Raw genomic sequence first — 15,392 nt, 5'->3', positions numbered from 1 at the left:
GGCCACTCCCTCAAAAAATCTGAAATTGGCACTGCAAAGTCAAGGAGCATTTTCCAAATGTTTGGGGGCACGTGCCCCTGGTGCCTTCAACTTCCCTGAGTGTCACACCCTCCTCCCTTGCAGTTTTGACCCTGAGTATGTGTCCCGATATAAGATCGGAGCATGTCGATTGGTAATATAGCCCATAAGCCTAATTAAAACCCTAGGACAATGGTTGCTTTCTTAAGGCCTGATGAAGTTTAGGGTTTGAAACTTTGCAGTGTGTACATACAAATACTATTCTAGTATCGTTTACCCTTTTTCCCGCCTCTTCCTCGACCTGCTTGTAAAAATTCAGATTCCCCTTTGCATTCGATTGCCGAAATCACCATGCAAAACTTTGCAAGAATGAACAGGAGCGAAACTGACCGGAGAGTTGTTGTTTTCGGGGCTTGTTGCAGGAAACCTCGTCCTCCTCTTTTTACAGTTGGCTAGAATAATCGTTACTTTGTTAGCAAAATAGCCTGAAGATAGACAAGATAGTGACCATATAGTCTTCAAAATGTCTTTATATTCAAAGGGGTACTTTTCATCCAGCCACCGCCAAGCCCCTTTCACTGCTGTCATCCCTTTCAAAGGCTCCCATCCCTTCCACTGCTCCCACTCCCTTACACTGCTCTCACTCCCTTCCACTGCTCCCACCCCCTTCCACTGCTTCCACCCTTTTCCACTGCTCCCACCCCCTTCCACTGCTCCCACCCTCTTCCACTACCCTCACCCTCTTCTACTGCTAACACCCCTTCAAAGGCTCCCACCCCCTTCAAAGGCTCCCACCCCCTTCCACTGCTTCCACCCTTTTCCACTGCTCCCACCCCCTTCCACTGCTCCCACCCTCTTCCACTTCCAACACCCCCTTCCACTACTCTCTCATCCTTAGTCAGGTTGGTCAAGGTGAGCTACGCACGAACAACATCGTGTATCATAGATGTTGCAAAGTATACATTTCCTTCGTTTTTCATGAGGAAAATGAAAACGGTGTTAAATCAAATGAATATCCCTGGGAAGAAATAGTTTTAATTCTTGCCCATTGAAATTTATTAGCTGGAATCGAAATTGACAAAAAATATGTAAGCGTCTTAAATGAACCAGCAAGAAATGTTACAGGCGAGCCAAATGAAAAACAAACACAGTTTTGATCTTTGAGCTTTGCTTTCTATTAAACTAGCTCTCCAATTGGTGAAAAGCAAGATAGATTTAATAAATCATAGTAGCCCCACTTTCCCGCTTCTTGTCTGTGGGCAAATCTAATTCTGCAGAATGGGCTGAGCTTAAATGTTAAGAAATTGTTATAGTGGCTATAAACGCCACGCGTTGGTTCCTGGGTGTATTGTAAACGATGGTAAAGTGAGTGATTCTCTTATCCAGGATGTGTGGTGGTATTAACGCGTTAAGTTGCTGGCATCCTTTAAATAACTGATGAATATCTACGGCACGTGCCAGGTACCCTAGAGTCTTTTATTGACACGTTCAGGATAACTAAGTGGTGCCATTAACTAAAGTTTATTGTTCCGGGCCAATAGGTTATTGGAATTCGCCGTATCTTCGTTCCTGTTATAGAAATCTCTTACAAAACTGTTTACATAGCATCACTGAAGGTATTGAAAATTCGTCTGCATGCATTGCTGCCTCGTGGTGGGGGTGACAAAATAAACAACATTTCATATACGACAAAAATAACCTGAGTCATGTTTTTTCTATCTTTGGAATGATCTTGCTCGTTGTTTCAACTATTTTCTTTCAAATACTTGGAAATACACTCTAAAAGTCTGCTTCATTGTGGCACTATTCTTGCTTTTAAGCTCAGACTGCAAAAACACATTTTTGAATCGAAAATTTGGATAAAATTCTGCGGGATGGAGTTACAAGAGTAACAAATAATCTATCGTTTGCGCATGTTTTTTACTGAAATACCATGGGCCCCGTTACCCCGAGCCCCCAGCACCCTGGGGGGCATCACGGGGTGAGCTAAGGAGGCCATGTTATTGATTTTCCAACATTAAGGAATTGCATCGTATTAAACTTTTGCTCATATTTGTTCATAGTTATTCTAATATTAGAAAATGCTTATTGACACTCAAATTGAGTTGAAGACCCGACTGTTGATTTTTCTTTGCGTTTAAAGGGTGTTGTTTTACAAGGCGCTGTAGTTTCAGACTCAATTTTTGGCTAAGGAGGCCACTTTTTCTATTTGTTTTTTCATGAGGTCTTTGTCATGCCTAATTTAAAGTCGGTCATGGGTCAGTGTATCTTGATTTAAACAAATTCAGTACAATTCTTTTTACCTTGATTAAGGTTTGGCGCCAAAGTATTATAGTTCCGCACGAATCTTACCAAAACTACGAAAAACTCTTGTCTTGGAGTTAATTTTCCGAAGTTTATAGCTTGCAAACGATTTTATCTGATACGTATATAATTGCTAGTGGGGGATTTGTCTCCATTGAAGGTTTTGCTATGGTGAGGATTTGTCTCCAAGGTTGAGGTACTTAGAATATTTGAAATTACGATTACCCCAAAGTGTTTTTCGGGACCCCATGGCCGTGTTACCCAATCCGAAATAGGACTGTTTTTGTTACCCTTGCAGTTTTTGAGACACCTAGCATATGTACCAATGTGATGTTTTGTACATATCCAGGGCTGTGCAACTGGCCATAAGCTACGTTCCACAAAAGGCTAACGGCTATCCGAAAGCTTATAGAATCCATTGAAATGGTCGAGTGAACAGTCTATCGGGGTATAGAATTTCATACAAAGCATGCTTACAATAGATTATAAGACCGAGCACGCGCAGGCACGTACTGAATAACCACTTCTTATTCAAGTCTTTTGTCATGGTAATTGATAAGTACACCTCAGATATGATAAGTTTCTAAACCGAATTGGCGAATGCTTAAGAACTTTCCGCCTGACGAAGTCAACCAATCAAATGGCTTGAATTGCAATCCCCATAGAGCGTGCAAAGTGTCAATTATATTCTCGCACGCGTCAGTGTTTGCCGTATTGCGCTTCTCACAATCTGACGCAAAGGAGCAACGGTTTCAAAGACAAGCAACCGCTGTTTAAAATCACCGAAGGAAAAATGGATCCAATCGAAGATTTAAACTTGGAACTTCAACTGCCAGAATTCGCAGACTGGGCAGATTTTGATGGCATTTTAGATTTTGGTTCAGATGGAACCTCTCCATTATCCTCTCCAAGTCACTATTCCACGGGATCGTCTTGTAGTTCCCCTTTTAGTGCTGGAAGCTCGGAGAGCCCGCTGCACTCGCCAGACCCCAGTGTCACTGACCAGCAGTTTTATACCAATGCATCAATACAAGGCGAAAAGGAGCAGCCTTCTAAAGTTGATACGAAAAGGCGTGCAGCCAGGAGCAGACGATCTAGAAAGGCTTCTCAACGAAGTGGCGAGACGAAGCATAAGAGAAACGAGAGAGAAAGGCGACGGGTGAAGAAACTTAGTGATGCGTTCATAAGTTTAAGAGACAGTGTGCCATACTGTGTTGGCGATAAAAAACTATCGAAGTTAGAAACGCTCAAGTATGCCCTATACTACATGTACACATTGTCACGAGTGCTTTATGAAGATGATGTGAGGAAGAGAGCTAGCAAAACTGAGCAATGGTTGGCGGTACAGCAAGAGGAGCTCAGAAAAAACCAGGTTGGTTCATACTTACTAGATTTTGTCAGCTACGTAAGTAGTGTTGAAAAAGTAGCTAAATGTGTATGATTTTTTGTTTGGGTATTGTATTAACATAGTCCCTTCATGTGGAGGTATGGCCGTGGCAAATGCAGACAGAAATGCAGAGAGGCAAAGTGTTGTCCTTGTTTAACTTTTTATAGTTAACTATAAGCATTTTTAATAAGATGTACCATCGACAAAAATCTGAAGGGGATTTGAATGCATAAACTATTAAGAGGTGCTTCGTTTTCTTATTGATTTAGAATATCAGAATATTTAGAATATACAAAGAATTGTATTAGATTGGTTATAAGTAACAATTTGATTTTAATACCCGTCTTTGGGCAAAAATACACTGAAACATCGGGCATTTAGAAAGTTATGTTGGACGCGTCTGTGTATTTGTTTGAAAAACCAAATGGCGGGGATTGAAATATAATGGTTTTGTAGAGATTTAGAACTTTAAATAGGAGATAAAATGTGTAACCTGACAATGCTCTGGCTTAGCCCACGCGTGTACTTCGTGTGGAGATCAGGAACAAACTGCTCAAGTGCAAATCGCCTTTTAGACACAGGCACGTGCGCTCAAAAATTGGATTTAGCATAACTCTAAGGGGCGAATTCATCTCTCGTCATCCCATTGAAGTCTTTTTCTTAACTAATCTTACACTTCTAAATGAAGCGCCTTTGAAGTGATTGAATGACCAATCAAGTTTGTGTCTTCCTGCAAAACATAGCAAAACGCGGGAAGAGCGTTTGAATATATTTCGTTCATTTTAAACGCCATGTTTTTGTAAATGAAAAACCGTCGTCCTGCAAATAGTTTTTCGGTTATAGATGTCGGTCCAATATTCGTTATGATTAAATAGCAAGTAGATTTCTACGGGAAGTAGATTTAAATAGGGTGCTGCATTTTGGGCGGGTAGAACTTTCTCGTTGGTTCGTTGGCTTTGGAGGGCGTTGTTCCCTTAGCCACACTCGTCGACTACTATGGAATGTCGCAACACGTGGAGCGATAGAGCTGTGTGTAGCGTAGAGTGAATCAACTAAAGTCGTTAAAGCAGGTTGAAGATTACTCATGAAAAACAACTCAAACTCCTAGATTAAATAAAATCTTTAACCAAACAAAACATATTTGTCGATCTGGCCCAAGCACGTTTTGTTCTTTAAGCGAGACATTGTTGTTCAGTGCTGGAATTCCGACCTATGCAAACAGTCTGCGCTAACACGAGTGTACCAAAACGTGGGTCCCAATGGCTTTTCCTTCTGTGCCCAGAAACGTTTAGTAAACTTTCGGAAGAACTTTGTATGCTAATCTAAGCATCAGTTTTGTAGTTCCTGTCATCTCTTACAATCGTTGTGCAAACTGGAAAGCACATAGTTGAAAAACAGACGTTTGAAGCTATTTTTGGCCTCACTTTTAAATTTCAGTCATTTAATCTGAACTTTTTTGTTTTATTCGTTTTGATAACGCATATTTTGGCCTTGCGTTACAACATTTAAATCTGAAATTCACTTAACTGGTGGCCGAGTCAAACCATGGATCATTACGGACTGTGTTGTATCGGTTAAAGAATTGATGTTTTGGCGCCAAATTCCTTCACAAACAGGCACCCACGCAAAAACGCTGAGTGAGGCATAAGGTCTTTGATTTTCGCTAGCCTGTTTCTGCTACTAGCAATATTTTTAATACACCGGCAATAACAAAATCAAGGAAAACTGTAGTTGGTAGCGAAAGTGAATTTTTTCCACAGCTCAGAAACACCTCCTTTTTTATAGAAACGACCGTTTATGAATTTTACGGTGACTTTATTTATAAGATCCTCAAGCGCTATTTCCCTTTATGGCAAACTTAAATGTGTAGCCCAAACTATAATTTTACCGCACCCCTCCCCCCCCCCCACCCCCAATTCACAAGCACTCTCTGTTTTACTGTTACTCGCTAGTAAGTACGAGATCCAGTAGATTTTAAACCAATTTCCTATAACTTCATAATTTGCTACATAATTGATATGCTATATCTTATTTATGAACACGATACTGTTAAGCGATTAGAACTTGAAGAATATATTCGTGACTGCTGTTCGATATCCTGGTAAGAACTTTGGAAAACATAAAGTCGAGTCTACTGTTCTTGCTAAATCTTTGACCCTTGCGTATATACCAATTCTTGACATTCTAAGCTTTGTAAAATCCACAACATACAAAAAGGCCCCTTTGAGCTCTGGCAGAGTGTGGCTTAGCCCTTAAGCAGATCGGAGCAGTACAGCAGTGTAATTCTGTAATTCCCCACTCAAATCATCTTTACTTTATACGCAACCAAATTCATCATGTCACAGATGAGATGCAAAGCTGGTTGTTAGCATTCGCGAATATGATTTCTCGTTCTCAGGGGGTTTTTTTCTTTGCTGATGTACACGTCCTACTTCCATAGTCCTACATATCACAGGCTAATTCTTTGTGAATTTCCCTGGGTGTTATGTAACGTCAGATACTTCTTAATAAGATTTTGCACTGTGAAAAATCAATTGTTTACAAAGAAATTGAAATGCAATGCACTACTTTAATAGTAGTAAAATAGTGATTTGGGGGTGAAGGACAAGTATTCCTCTAAAAATGAATTTTAGAAGCCATTTACATTGTGTGTAGATTCAAATGGTGCAGTAAAAACGAAAAAAGTACTAAAAATATGGGCTGGAAGATTCATAGTTTAATTACATATTCAATTACAGTGGCAGGCATGTTGTACCATTTTGTGATGAAATGTTATGTAATTAATTAGGAACTCATTTGGAAGAGGGTGTGGTCGGAATTAGGCAATGAGAAGCAACAACCTGTAATACCTTCTCACGTCGATACTTGTGAATTGACTTTACCCTATGCAGTAGAGCAACCACTAGGTGAAGCGCTGTAGTACCTGGTTATAATACAAAAAGCATAATATTTTCAATCTACTAGAACTCGCCAGTACCTATTGGTTTAAAATCAAGACGCCACCCTTAAATGAAAAAGGTATATTCGGGAAATTTTAGTGATGGGAACATGATAAAGGGGCCAAAAAGCCCATGGCAGAAAATAAATTTGGTGAACAGTCTAATTCATATGCCCGCTTTGCTATTTCTTTTGCTATGGTTAAAAATGTCAAAAATTCTGTGGATTGCACCTTAAATGTTTCTGTTATCCCTTTGGGCTTGATGGTTTTATATGGAGATCATAAGCATCAGACCTTTGGACAGTTATAACCAGCTTTTACTGAGCACTATCCCCCGTTAGGTTCGTAGCTCACAAACGTGATCATCCATATTCAGGTTGGGTATATGAACCGCCTTCTTACGAACATTGAAAAGCATATTAACACGAAAATTGCCTAAAGTTCTGTGGCTGTTTTTGGTTACCGAAATTCATGAATCGATAAATCTCAGTCGTGCCGTGAATTAAGCCTCGCTGAGCTTCTGAAATACGTTTCTTTTATCCCCGGACCATCCAATGGTTTATTAATTCAACTTGAACTCGCACGTGCCAATTTATTTGCTTGGATATGATCATCTATGATGTTCAACCGACTGTGAAACGAATCACTGTCTCTTTCAATCTAGACCACGCTGCCCACTGTTGTTTCAACCAAAGTCTCTGTTTGCTATTTTATTAGTTGTTCCAAGTTACACAAATATTTTTGATCTATAGAAATGATAACAGTGGGTAGCCAGAGTGATGAACTTCTACCTTTCTTAAACACTAAATTATCTCCGCTATAAGAGACACAATTTTATTTCAAGTCCTTATCTCTCGCGCCTCATTTTCTTGCGTTTTTATAATTACACTGAAGAATTTGCTATTATGACATCATAATTTCAATTGTTATTCTTTCACCCATCAACTTTCCCCTTTCTTTTTTATTGAAAATATCTTAACCCCTCTGATTTTTCCTTAACTATCATTGCCATATATTTTGTTATCGTCATTACTTGCTTTACTGCCTGCAAAACTCTCATAATTATCATTATTACAAAAGTAATAAGATGAAAGATTGACATTAAAGATTGCATATATAGGCTCGTCTGGGAATGTTTGACGCTCCTTCCACGCCCCTGCCAGTAAGGAGAGACAGAGTAATATTTCTGTCCAATGGTAGAACTGAGAGGATGTAGTGTAATTACATAATTTGTGGGAGGTGATGGCGTTATCTGGCAATTATTTGAGTTATGTGTCATATTGCTGTTTATTCCAGAAATTTAAGCAAACAACGATATTTTTTTGGCCATGTTTGTTTACCTTTAGGCGACCAGAATGGAACCGAGGGCACTCCAGTATGGCTCCGTATGATCGTTTTTTACTGATGGTTTTGAATAGACAACTATCAATCAGTTTACACTATGAATGGCAATGGATCACAAGGCCGCCTGATTGGCCGTGTGCTTTTGTCCTGTATGTTTCAAAGAGACTCTCCAGGCCTTCCGGAGACTTGAATCGTGCATTTCAACAATCTATAGGATAAATATAAAGGTCTGGTAAACTAATTAATAAAGAATGGCACGATATGGATCCTAGTAAAGGATTTAAGAAGAATTTTTGATCTGTAAGCCTTAACTAGTCATGGTGTTTTGACCTTTTCGAAGAATATCGTTAGTGATTTTTAGGAAATGATCAACATAACCGTTGCCTTTTTTCTTATTAGTAAAAACGGTACCTTATCACTGATAATCATCATAAATCATAAAAATCATAAACATTATCACCATTATCAATAATAATCAGGGCCCGCGCCACTGGGGGGCCGGGGTGGCCATTGCCCCCCACTTTTTGCGAAGCAAGTACTTTTGAGGATTTAGAAGCCTTGGCCCCCTACATTTTGAGCCTTGGCACCCCACTTCAAAATTCGTGGCGCGGGCCCTGATAATGATTCATCATCGTTAATAATAATCATCACAATTATCATAATCATAATCATCGTTAACAATAACCATCATTCGCCAATAAGGTGTTAACGGGCGGCCGCTCTTCTTGAGCCCATACGACGCTCTATAATCTTCTCTTTCCTTTATGCTCAAAATGAGTTATTTGGCAACTTTGAATCCCCTACACGCTTACCGTCAAAGCATAGTCATAGTAAAATTCAGTTATGATGTCAAAGCCGTTTAGCTCTGCCGTGTGCGAGACAAAGGCGTTTTGTCCATGGGACAAAAGATTAGCAATCAACTATCCTGCCTTTGGCAGGGTTTGCGTTGACATTACATTGCGATGGACTTACCACTGTATTCCTATCAATCATGCGGCTTCCGTGCTTCTTATCTATTCTGTTTTAATAGCGGTTCGTAAATTGTTTTGGCCAATTGAGTATTTGAAGTCCGGAACCAAGCAATTTATGATCTTGGGGTCTCAAAGCGTGGAAGAGATTTATTAATAGACTCTGCACGTGCCAAATCTCGTTACACAGTTTCTACCTTAATTAGATTCTGAGAAGTAAAATTTGATATATAGAGTAAGTACTTGGTATTTTATCATAATTAAGCAACAATACAGAGGCTTTTGGTCAACACCGACCGCTTTGAATCAACTGGAAGGAAGTGTATCTTCCTCTATCTAAATGTGTGCTTCTTATAATTATTTCCTGCATGACTGTGTTCCTTTTGCTGTGGGGTCGTTGGAGCCGGAGGGGGGATGGTGGGGGGCAGCTCCTTTCAACTTTGATACCCCTGGGCTCTCATACATACCTGTTCCCTCTTTCGTTCTCATTCATGTCAATATACTGTAGTATTCCACTTTGAGTATTCTTGTTAATCCATTACATATTTCTAATGTATGCACAGTGAACAGAAATGATCTTTTGACGATAAAAAAACCTGGGAAACGCCAGAAAACTGGATATAAATGGAAAAGCTTGGGAATGTAGTATAAGCTGCGTAGTATAAGCTGCTGAATTTTTGCTTTGTCGTTCATTCGTACATCATGCTTCTCCCCTAGAGTGACTTTTTGACTACAAGCTTTATTCTAATTCTATTACTGTGGGCTTATTTACTCCTTATTGAAATTCTTTTTTCTAATAAGTTACTCACTTCATCCTGCAGGTGAACATAAGACAACCCAATGTCATTGTCGACCAGACCTATTCAACACCAATCATTTTAGTGCCTGCGCAAAATGCTGGAATGCAGAATGGCTGGCTGAGCTTTGTCAATGCAGTTGCGGTGCCTATTGCGGCCACAACATAAGCAAATCAGAATGGTGCTACAGAACCTCGGAACCGAGGTTTTACCTGTCCAGTTGGTACACACAGTGTTGTCATTGGAAATTTACATGGTCACTCTCCGTCGGAGCTGTACAGTAGAAGAATTCAGGGACTCTAAATCGGGTTGCGTAGCTCGTTGTTCGTCCTAATATCAGTAAGCAATTTTCGTTACATTGTGTAACGATTAGAATATAAAGGTCGATAGCTAGCAAGTATTGGGTTATTAGTTTAACCTTAGATTGGCCTAACACAGACCATCGATTTAATAGTGTCTAAATAGATGTATAAATTTCTTGCTTTTTGCTATTTTTCATTAGTGTAAGTAGAATGAATAATTTTTAGTTCTGGGTCCGTCGCCACGCAATGTTTCTGTAATTTTCAAACAAGCATTTTCATGATGTAAATTCATCGATACTACTCCAACGCACATTGCATGAAAGATTATAGAAGACCTTATTCAGCTATTCTTTGGCTGGAATCTCATTTATGTTAAAATGCGAAAGATGTTTTTGGTGTTTCTAAACTTAGGGACATTTAGGCCAGCAGGCTTAGTTTTCCTCCTTAGGGTACCGTTCCACCTTTATGTTTCTCAGGTCGTGCCTTGTGTCGTTCGTCAATACATACCTACGCAATTTCAGACCCATTTTATGGCTTGTAGCGGCATGTACCAGTTAATGAGACAGTATGTGCCAAGTGCTTTTGGCACGGAAAGCCACCTTTTATGTTACTTTGTTGGCTGCTCTCTTAATTTAGCTCATTAAGCATCCAATCGCGTGTACCTAATAGATTTCCTATAGTTGTGTAAACATTAAAACACTTTTGGCAAGTGGGCAACGCAATTAGTGCTAATTTGATATTCAACCTGAAGAATTCACCGCTCTAACGTTCCAAACGTTTGTGGATTTTGGTAAACTGCATTCTGTTTTGCGAATGTTTTGAGTCTCGTTCCAGATCCTTTCAAGTGTTAAATGACGTAGTTTTCCCTATTCCCTCGACTCTTCTCCCAGTATTTGGATGTTGTCACATAAAGTCACCAATTACTCTACTTCCTCATCCCTTTGTCCTACTTGAAAATGCTTGTTTTGAAAAAGGATGAAATCGGAGTAGCAATAACGCATGGATTTTTGTATAGTTATAACAAGCTTGCGCGGCGAAATGTTTTATATTATGTTAAATGATGTACATAAAAGATCTATTTTTGTATTTCGTAAATATTTAGTCTGATTTTGATCAGAATCCCAATGATGTAACTCTGATTTTTAGCTTTTTGTACTTGGTAGTCAATATGACCATTTTTGCATAGTTTTTATTAGTAGCTTTTGCTAGTTTTATTATATGTGCAGTCGGCAATTGATATGTACGTAGAAAGTCATAACTTTAAGTTTCACGAAGCAAGTATTTCCATTGCAGATGAAAATGTCTGAAAAAAGGACACGGAACAAAATTTAAAGCGCATTGCGATCTTTATCCGGCAAGCTGTATGAAAACATGATACGAGTTTTTCAAAGAATTTGCCTTTGCAGATTTATTCTTTAAACTCTTTTTTGTTAGTTTTATACAATGCATCTTAAATTCTACGCAATTGAACAGGTTTTCATTGCTAGCAAAGATGCTTTGTATAAGTAAGAAAGCGCCTCAGTTCACTTTTAGGCCGCCCCTGGTGACGACTTTCTGCGTATGTAAGCTCAGTAGAATTATGTTGTGATTCGTTTTTTGTACGTCTCTTTAAAAGAACCACCTTGATTATCAAGATGCACCTTAGAATGGAACTGGTAGTTTCGTTTGTGTGAACACTCTTCATTTGAACAATACCAAAAGAAAGTGGTAAAGTTTGAAATCTCGAATACGGCAGCACTGAAGTAAGGGCCTCAGAGGGGGGAAAGATGGTGCGGACCATAGGCGACGTTTTCGGAGAAATAAAGAAATTTGCATGCTTTTTATCATTGCAGGGAGGAATCCCTGCCGATATCGAATCTGTATTAAGATTTGGTACTTGCAATATGATATTTGTAAAAATTTTTTACTTTGAACAGCCATTCAAGGAAACATGAGCATATTGAAAACTTTCCACTACTAGTTAATGATGTTGCAACGTGTTGCATGGTGCTGTAAAAAGTGTTGCATGGTGTATTCATGATTAAAGAAGCTGCCGAGCCACCCTTGAGATCGGAAACATTGTCCCGCCATCGAAAATTTTGGAAATTACAGTTTAATCCCGGTACAACGAACTTCGTAGGACTAGGAGAAAAGTTCTTAATAGAGGGGTTTATTTTACCAAGAGCTTGTTATATAAGAAGTATTCCAAAGGAAAAGGCTTACTTTGTAATAGCAAGAGTTCGTAATACGTGAGTTCAAAACATCGAGATTCCATTGGTTGCTATATTAACTCGCTAGCTATCGATGACCCCCTTGTTTTTGCAAAAATGGCAATTTACAATATTTGCTGTTGTGTTTGGAACACTCTATCTTGTTTCTCCTTAGTACCAGTGTACTTTTTTATCACTGTATTTCATAGCCTATTGCAGAATTTAGAAGTTCTCAAATATGAGTGAATGCGTGTTCTACACTGGAATGCAGCTATCTATGAAACTACTTTGTGTGTATGTTAGCGCTAATGGCAGCCTTTGCATCTAGTTATTTGATACTGTTTTCGCGATCTGTTTGTGAAAGGTGATTAAATTAATGTGTGATATATGTTAAGGGCAGTCTGGGTGATATCTTGGCAAAGTATCGCCAATATTCATAGAAATAATTATAGAATCATGTGGTTGGACAACTGGTATTTAAATGAATTGTTTGTGTTCCTCTGACTGTCATCTTAGGCTACCGTAATAGGAAAGATGTATGACAGCCCCTTTTGGAGAATTTTTTTCTAAAATCGAGGCTACACGTGCTTGTGATTATGATCTCTGCAACGCGTTGGAATCACTGATCTATAAAAGAGCCAGGTCTATAGAGGCAAGAGCAGCTGAAAACATTGCAAGGGGTGACAGAGAAGGCCGTCTTCTCGCATGGGCTGTTCTGGGGCCCTCTTCTCGGATGGCGACACTCTGGTCACATTAGAAGCTCGATCCAGTTATTTTTATAGATCAGTGGTTGGAATCAGTGGTTGGAACCTAAACGAGTCGAATGTGTCGAGCAGAATCTAAACGAGAATACTGCTTGAAAACTGTCATGAATTGTTAAATCGTTTTATAACTGCAAAGCTCTATAATTTCTTGATTAGTAATAATAGAAGGTGTATAAAGGAACTGTCTTGCACATTTTTATAGAAATATTCTTCTAGGAAACCCTTCATATCTTACATACTCTTGCCTTTTGAGAAAAGAGTCCCAACCACCCTAACTGGATTCCCCCACCCCCTTACTGCCATAGCTTGCATGATCGTAGCATTTTAAAACAGGTATGGCGCTGTATAATGCTTCAAATATAATCAAGAAAGGGAGGTATTAGATTTAAAATTGCACTCTCAACTGTGTTGCTAGATGTAGCTGTTCGAGGGAAGGGTTGAAGGCTTAACTAAAGAATTATCTTACATTGTGTCACGAATAATATACTTGGTTACAGTTAACAGCAGTTCTTCTAGTTTCTTCATCACGGTCGTAAACTTGTTGGTGAAACAGTGAAAATCTTTAGCGAATCCCTGAAGTACATCGAGCTCCCATTGCCCCGTGTCTTCATTGGCGCCTCATTATACTTGTTGTTAGTAGGGCACTTCGTTATCAGATTAAATAACGTTTCTAAAAAGGTAGGACGATAGTAGACGATAACAGAAAAACACATTGTTCTGTGATCTATTGAGACATCAAAAAGCATTTTCTCTTCATATTTTAAATCCTTTCAGTTCGTAGGACTTTTTGTGCCCTCCTTACTTGATGACAAACCGCAGGGTTTTGCCAAAATTGAATTAATGTGTTCTACTTTTATCACCCAATGCAACCTAAAACATACAAGCACATTTATCAGCTAAAAACTCCGTTTATAGTCGCAGTAACCAGAAGGACATTAATCAAACTAACAAAGGAACAAATGAAAAATTGTCTTTTATCGGTCAGGTTGATTGTGAATTTTAAAGTGCTTTTTAAAGAAGCGGGCAGGTACATAGCAACAGCTAAAACCGGTCCTTTGATGATTTAGAAAATACAAACTAGACTTGGGCAGTGGCTAAGCCTATGTAACGGTTGTGTTTTGAGTAGGTGGTCTGAGTCCTTGGCATAATAGGTTAATCCATCAAGAGTTTCGTATAAATTATTTTAAGGATTAAAACTAGTGACTCTTTTATAAATTTCAGCCCATTGTTGAAAGGAGAACTCTTGTACACATCTTTATAGATTGCCGAAGGTAGGCTTGCTTCTGGTTCACATTTATCTGCAATATGAAAATTACTACTCAGCGTATTTGGGTAAACTTAAACTATCAGCCTTTTTCGTGACGCGATTCCTTTAAAGCTGAAAATCCACTCTGGAAAACGATCCGCGGATCGGATCGGATCAGATCGTGTTGTTCTGATCAGTTCCGTTCGATTCGCGAATCGTTTCAGATTGGAACTCATGACGCAAGTGCTCTATTGTTTAAAAAGTTCTAATTCGATTTTGACCAAAAGAAAACCACTGCATCCATAGCGCGTGTGCAACACAAAATCTGATCCGATCCGTGGATCATTTTCCGGAGTGGGTTTTCTGCTTAAGTTTCCAATCCAAATACTACTTCTACTCAATGACCTGACGTCACCTACTTTCCGCTAGTTCCAGACTCCTTGGGGTAGTTTTCGGGCATCCAATGCTGCTTGCATGTTGTATCGAATGAGAATAATCCTTACCCTGAAAGATTTTCTGCCTAAAATTCAAAACATACGACACATTGCACTTATTTTGGTTATTTGATTTTTTTTTAAAAATGGCCGAACTTTCAACTTTTCTTCCTCCTAAAATTGGGAGGCTTTGGCCATATTATTTATATTCCACAAAGTTGACGACATGCCTATCCGCAACCCTTCACACTCAAGTCTGGGAAGAATCGTTCCCATCGGCCCCATCCCCCGCTTATTAGTTTTTTTAAATCCGCCAAGAATATCTTTATTTCAGATCTCCCGTTTATTATTTTCTAATCTCGTGTATCGATCTGTTATAAATTTTTCTTTACAGAATAGTGCCAAGAAACCAGCTTCTTGTTTATATTCTTTCTGTTTCTAATTTAAAAGTATTGGTACACATTCGCCCTGTTTATGATGATTTGGTTAATTTGGTAACCCTGGCTAGTATATCAACATACAGATTTGCCCCGTTTTCTGCGCCACGTTAAGTTGCAGTTTCATCACGTGACACAAGCTCACCTTGAGGTGAAATTAATTGATACAAAAGCAGAGACAAAAACCCTGCATATAGACACATTGTAAATGTCTGCGTCTGGTCGTATCTATAGAGTATTTGTTTGAGACAGCCGTGCAGACAA

At 39.1% G+C, this 15,392-nt stretch overlaps 1 protein-coding gene across 1 annotated transcript; it reads left to right on the top strand.

Annotated features, from left to right (window-relative positions):
- The first annotated feature begins 1,069 nt into the window (after positions 1–1,069).
- On the top strand, positions 1,070–11,710 carry LOC135696237 (uncharacterized). Its single transcript, XM_065215564.2, has 2 exons — positions 1,070–3,694; positions 9,781–11,710. The coding sequence occupies exons 1-2, from the start codon at positions 3,116–3,118 to the stop codon at positions 9,922–9,924; spliced, it is 723 nt and encodes a 240-aa protein (XP_065071636.2). The 5' UTR covers positions 1,070–3,115; the 3' UTR covers positions 9,925–11,710.
- The last annotated feature ends 3,682 nt before the right edge of the window (positions 11,711–15,392 follow it).

This window comes from Rhopilema esculentum, chromosome 17 (assembly GCF_057945365.1).
Source record: "Rhopilema esculentum isolate cy_ngs chromosome 17, ASM5794536v1, whole genome shotgun sequence".
NCBI classification, from domain to species: Eukaryota; Metazoa; Cnidaria; class Scyphozoa; order Rhizostomeae; family Rhizostomatidae; genus Rhopilema; species Rhopilema esculentum.
Note: the sequence above shows the minus strand (reverse complement) of the source record. Positions and strands in the feature narration are given on the sequence as shown.

Bases quoted from the DNA above. Each gene is read 5' to 3' on its own strand.
- LOC135696237 (XM_065215564.2), top strand. From the start codon at position 3,116: ATGGATCCAATCGAAGATTTAAACTTGGAACTTCAACTGCCAGAATTC. The intron at 3,695-9,780 runs GTTGGTTCATAC...TTCATCCTGCAG, and splicing joins AGGAGCTCAGAAAAAACCAG to GTGAACATAAGACAACCCAA.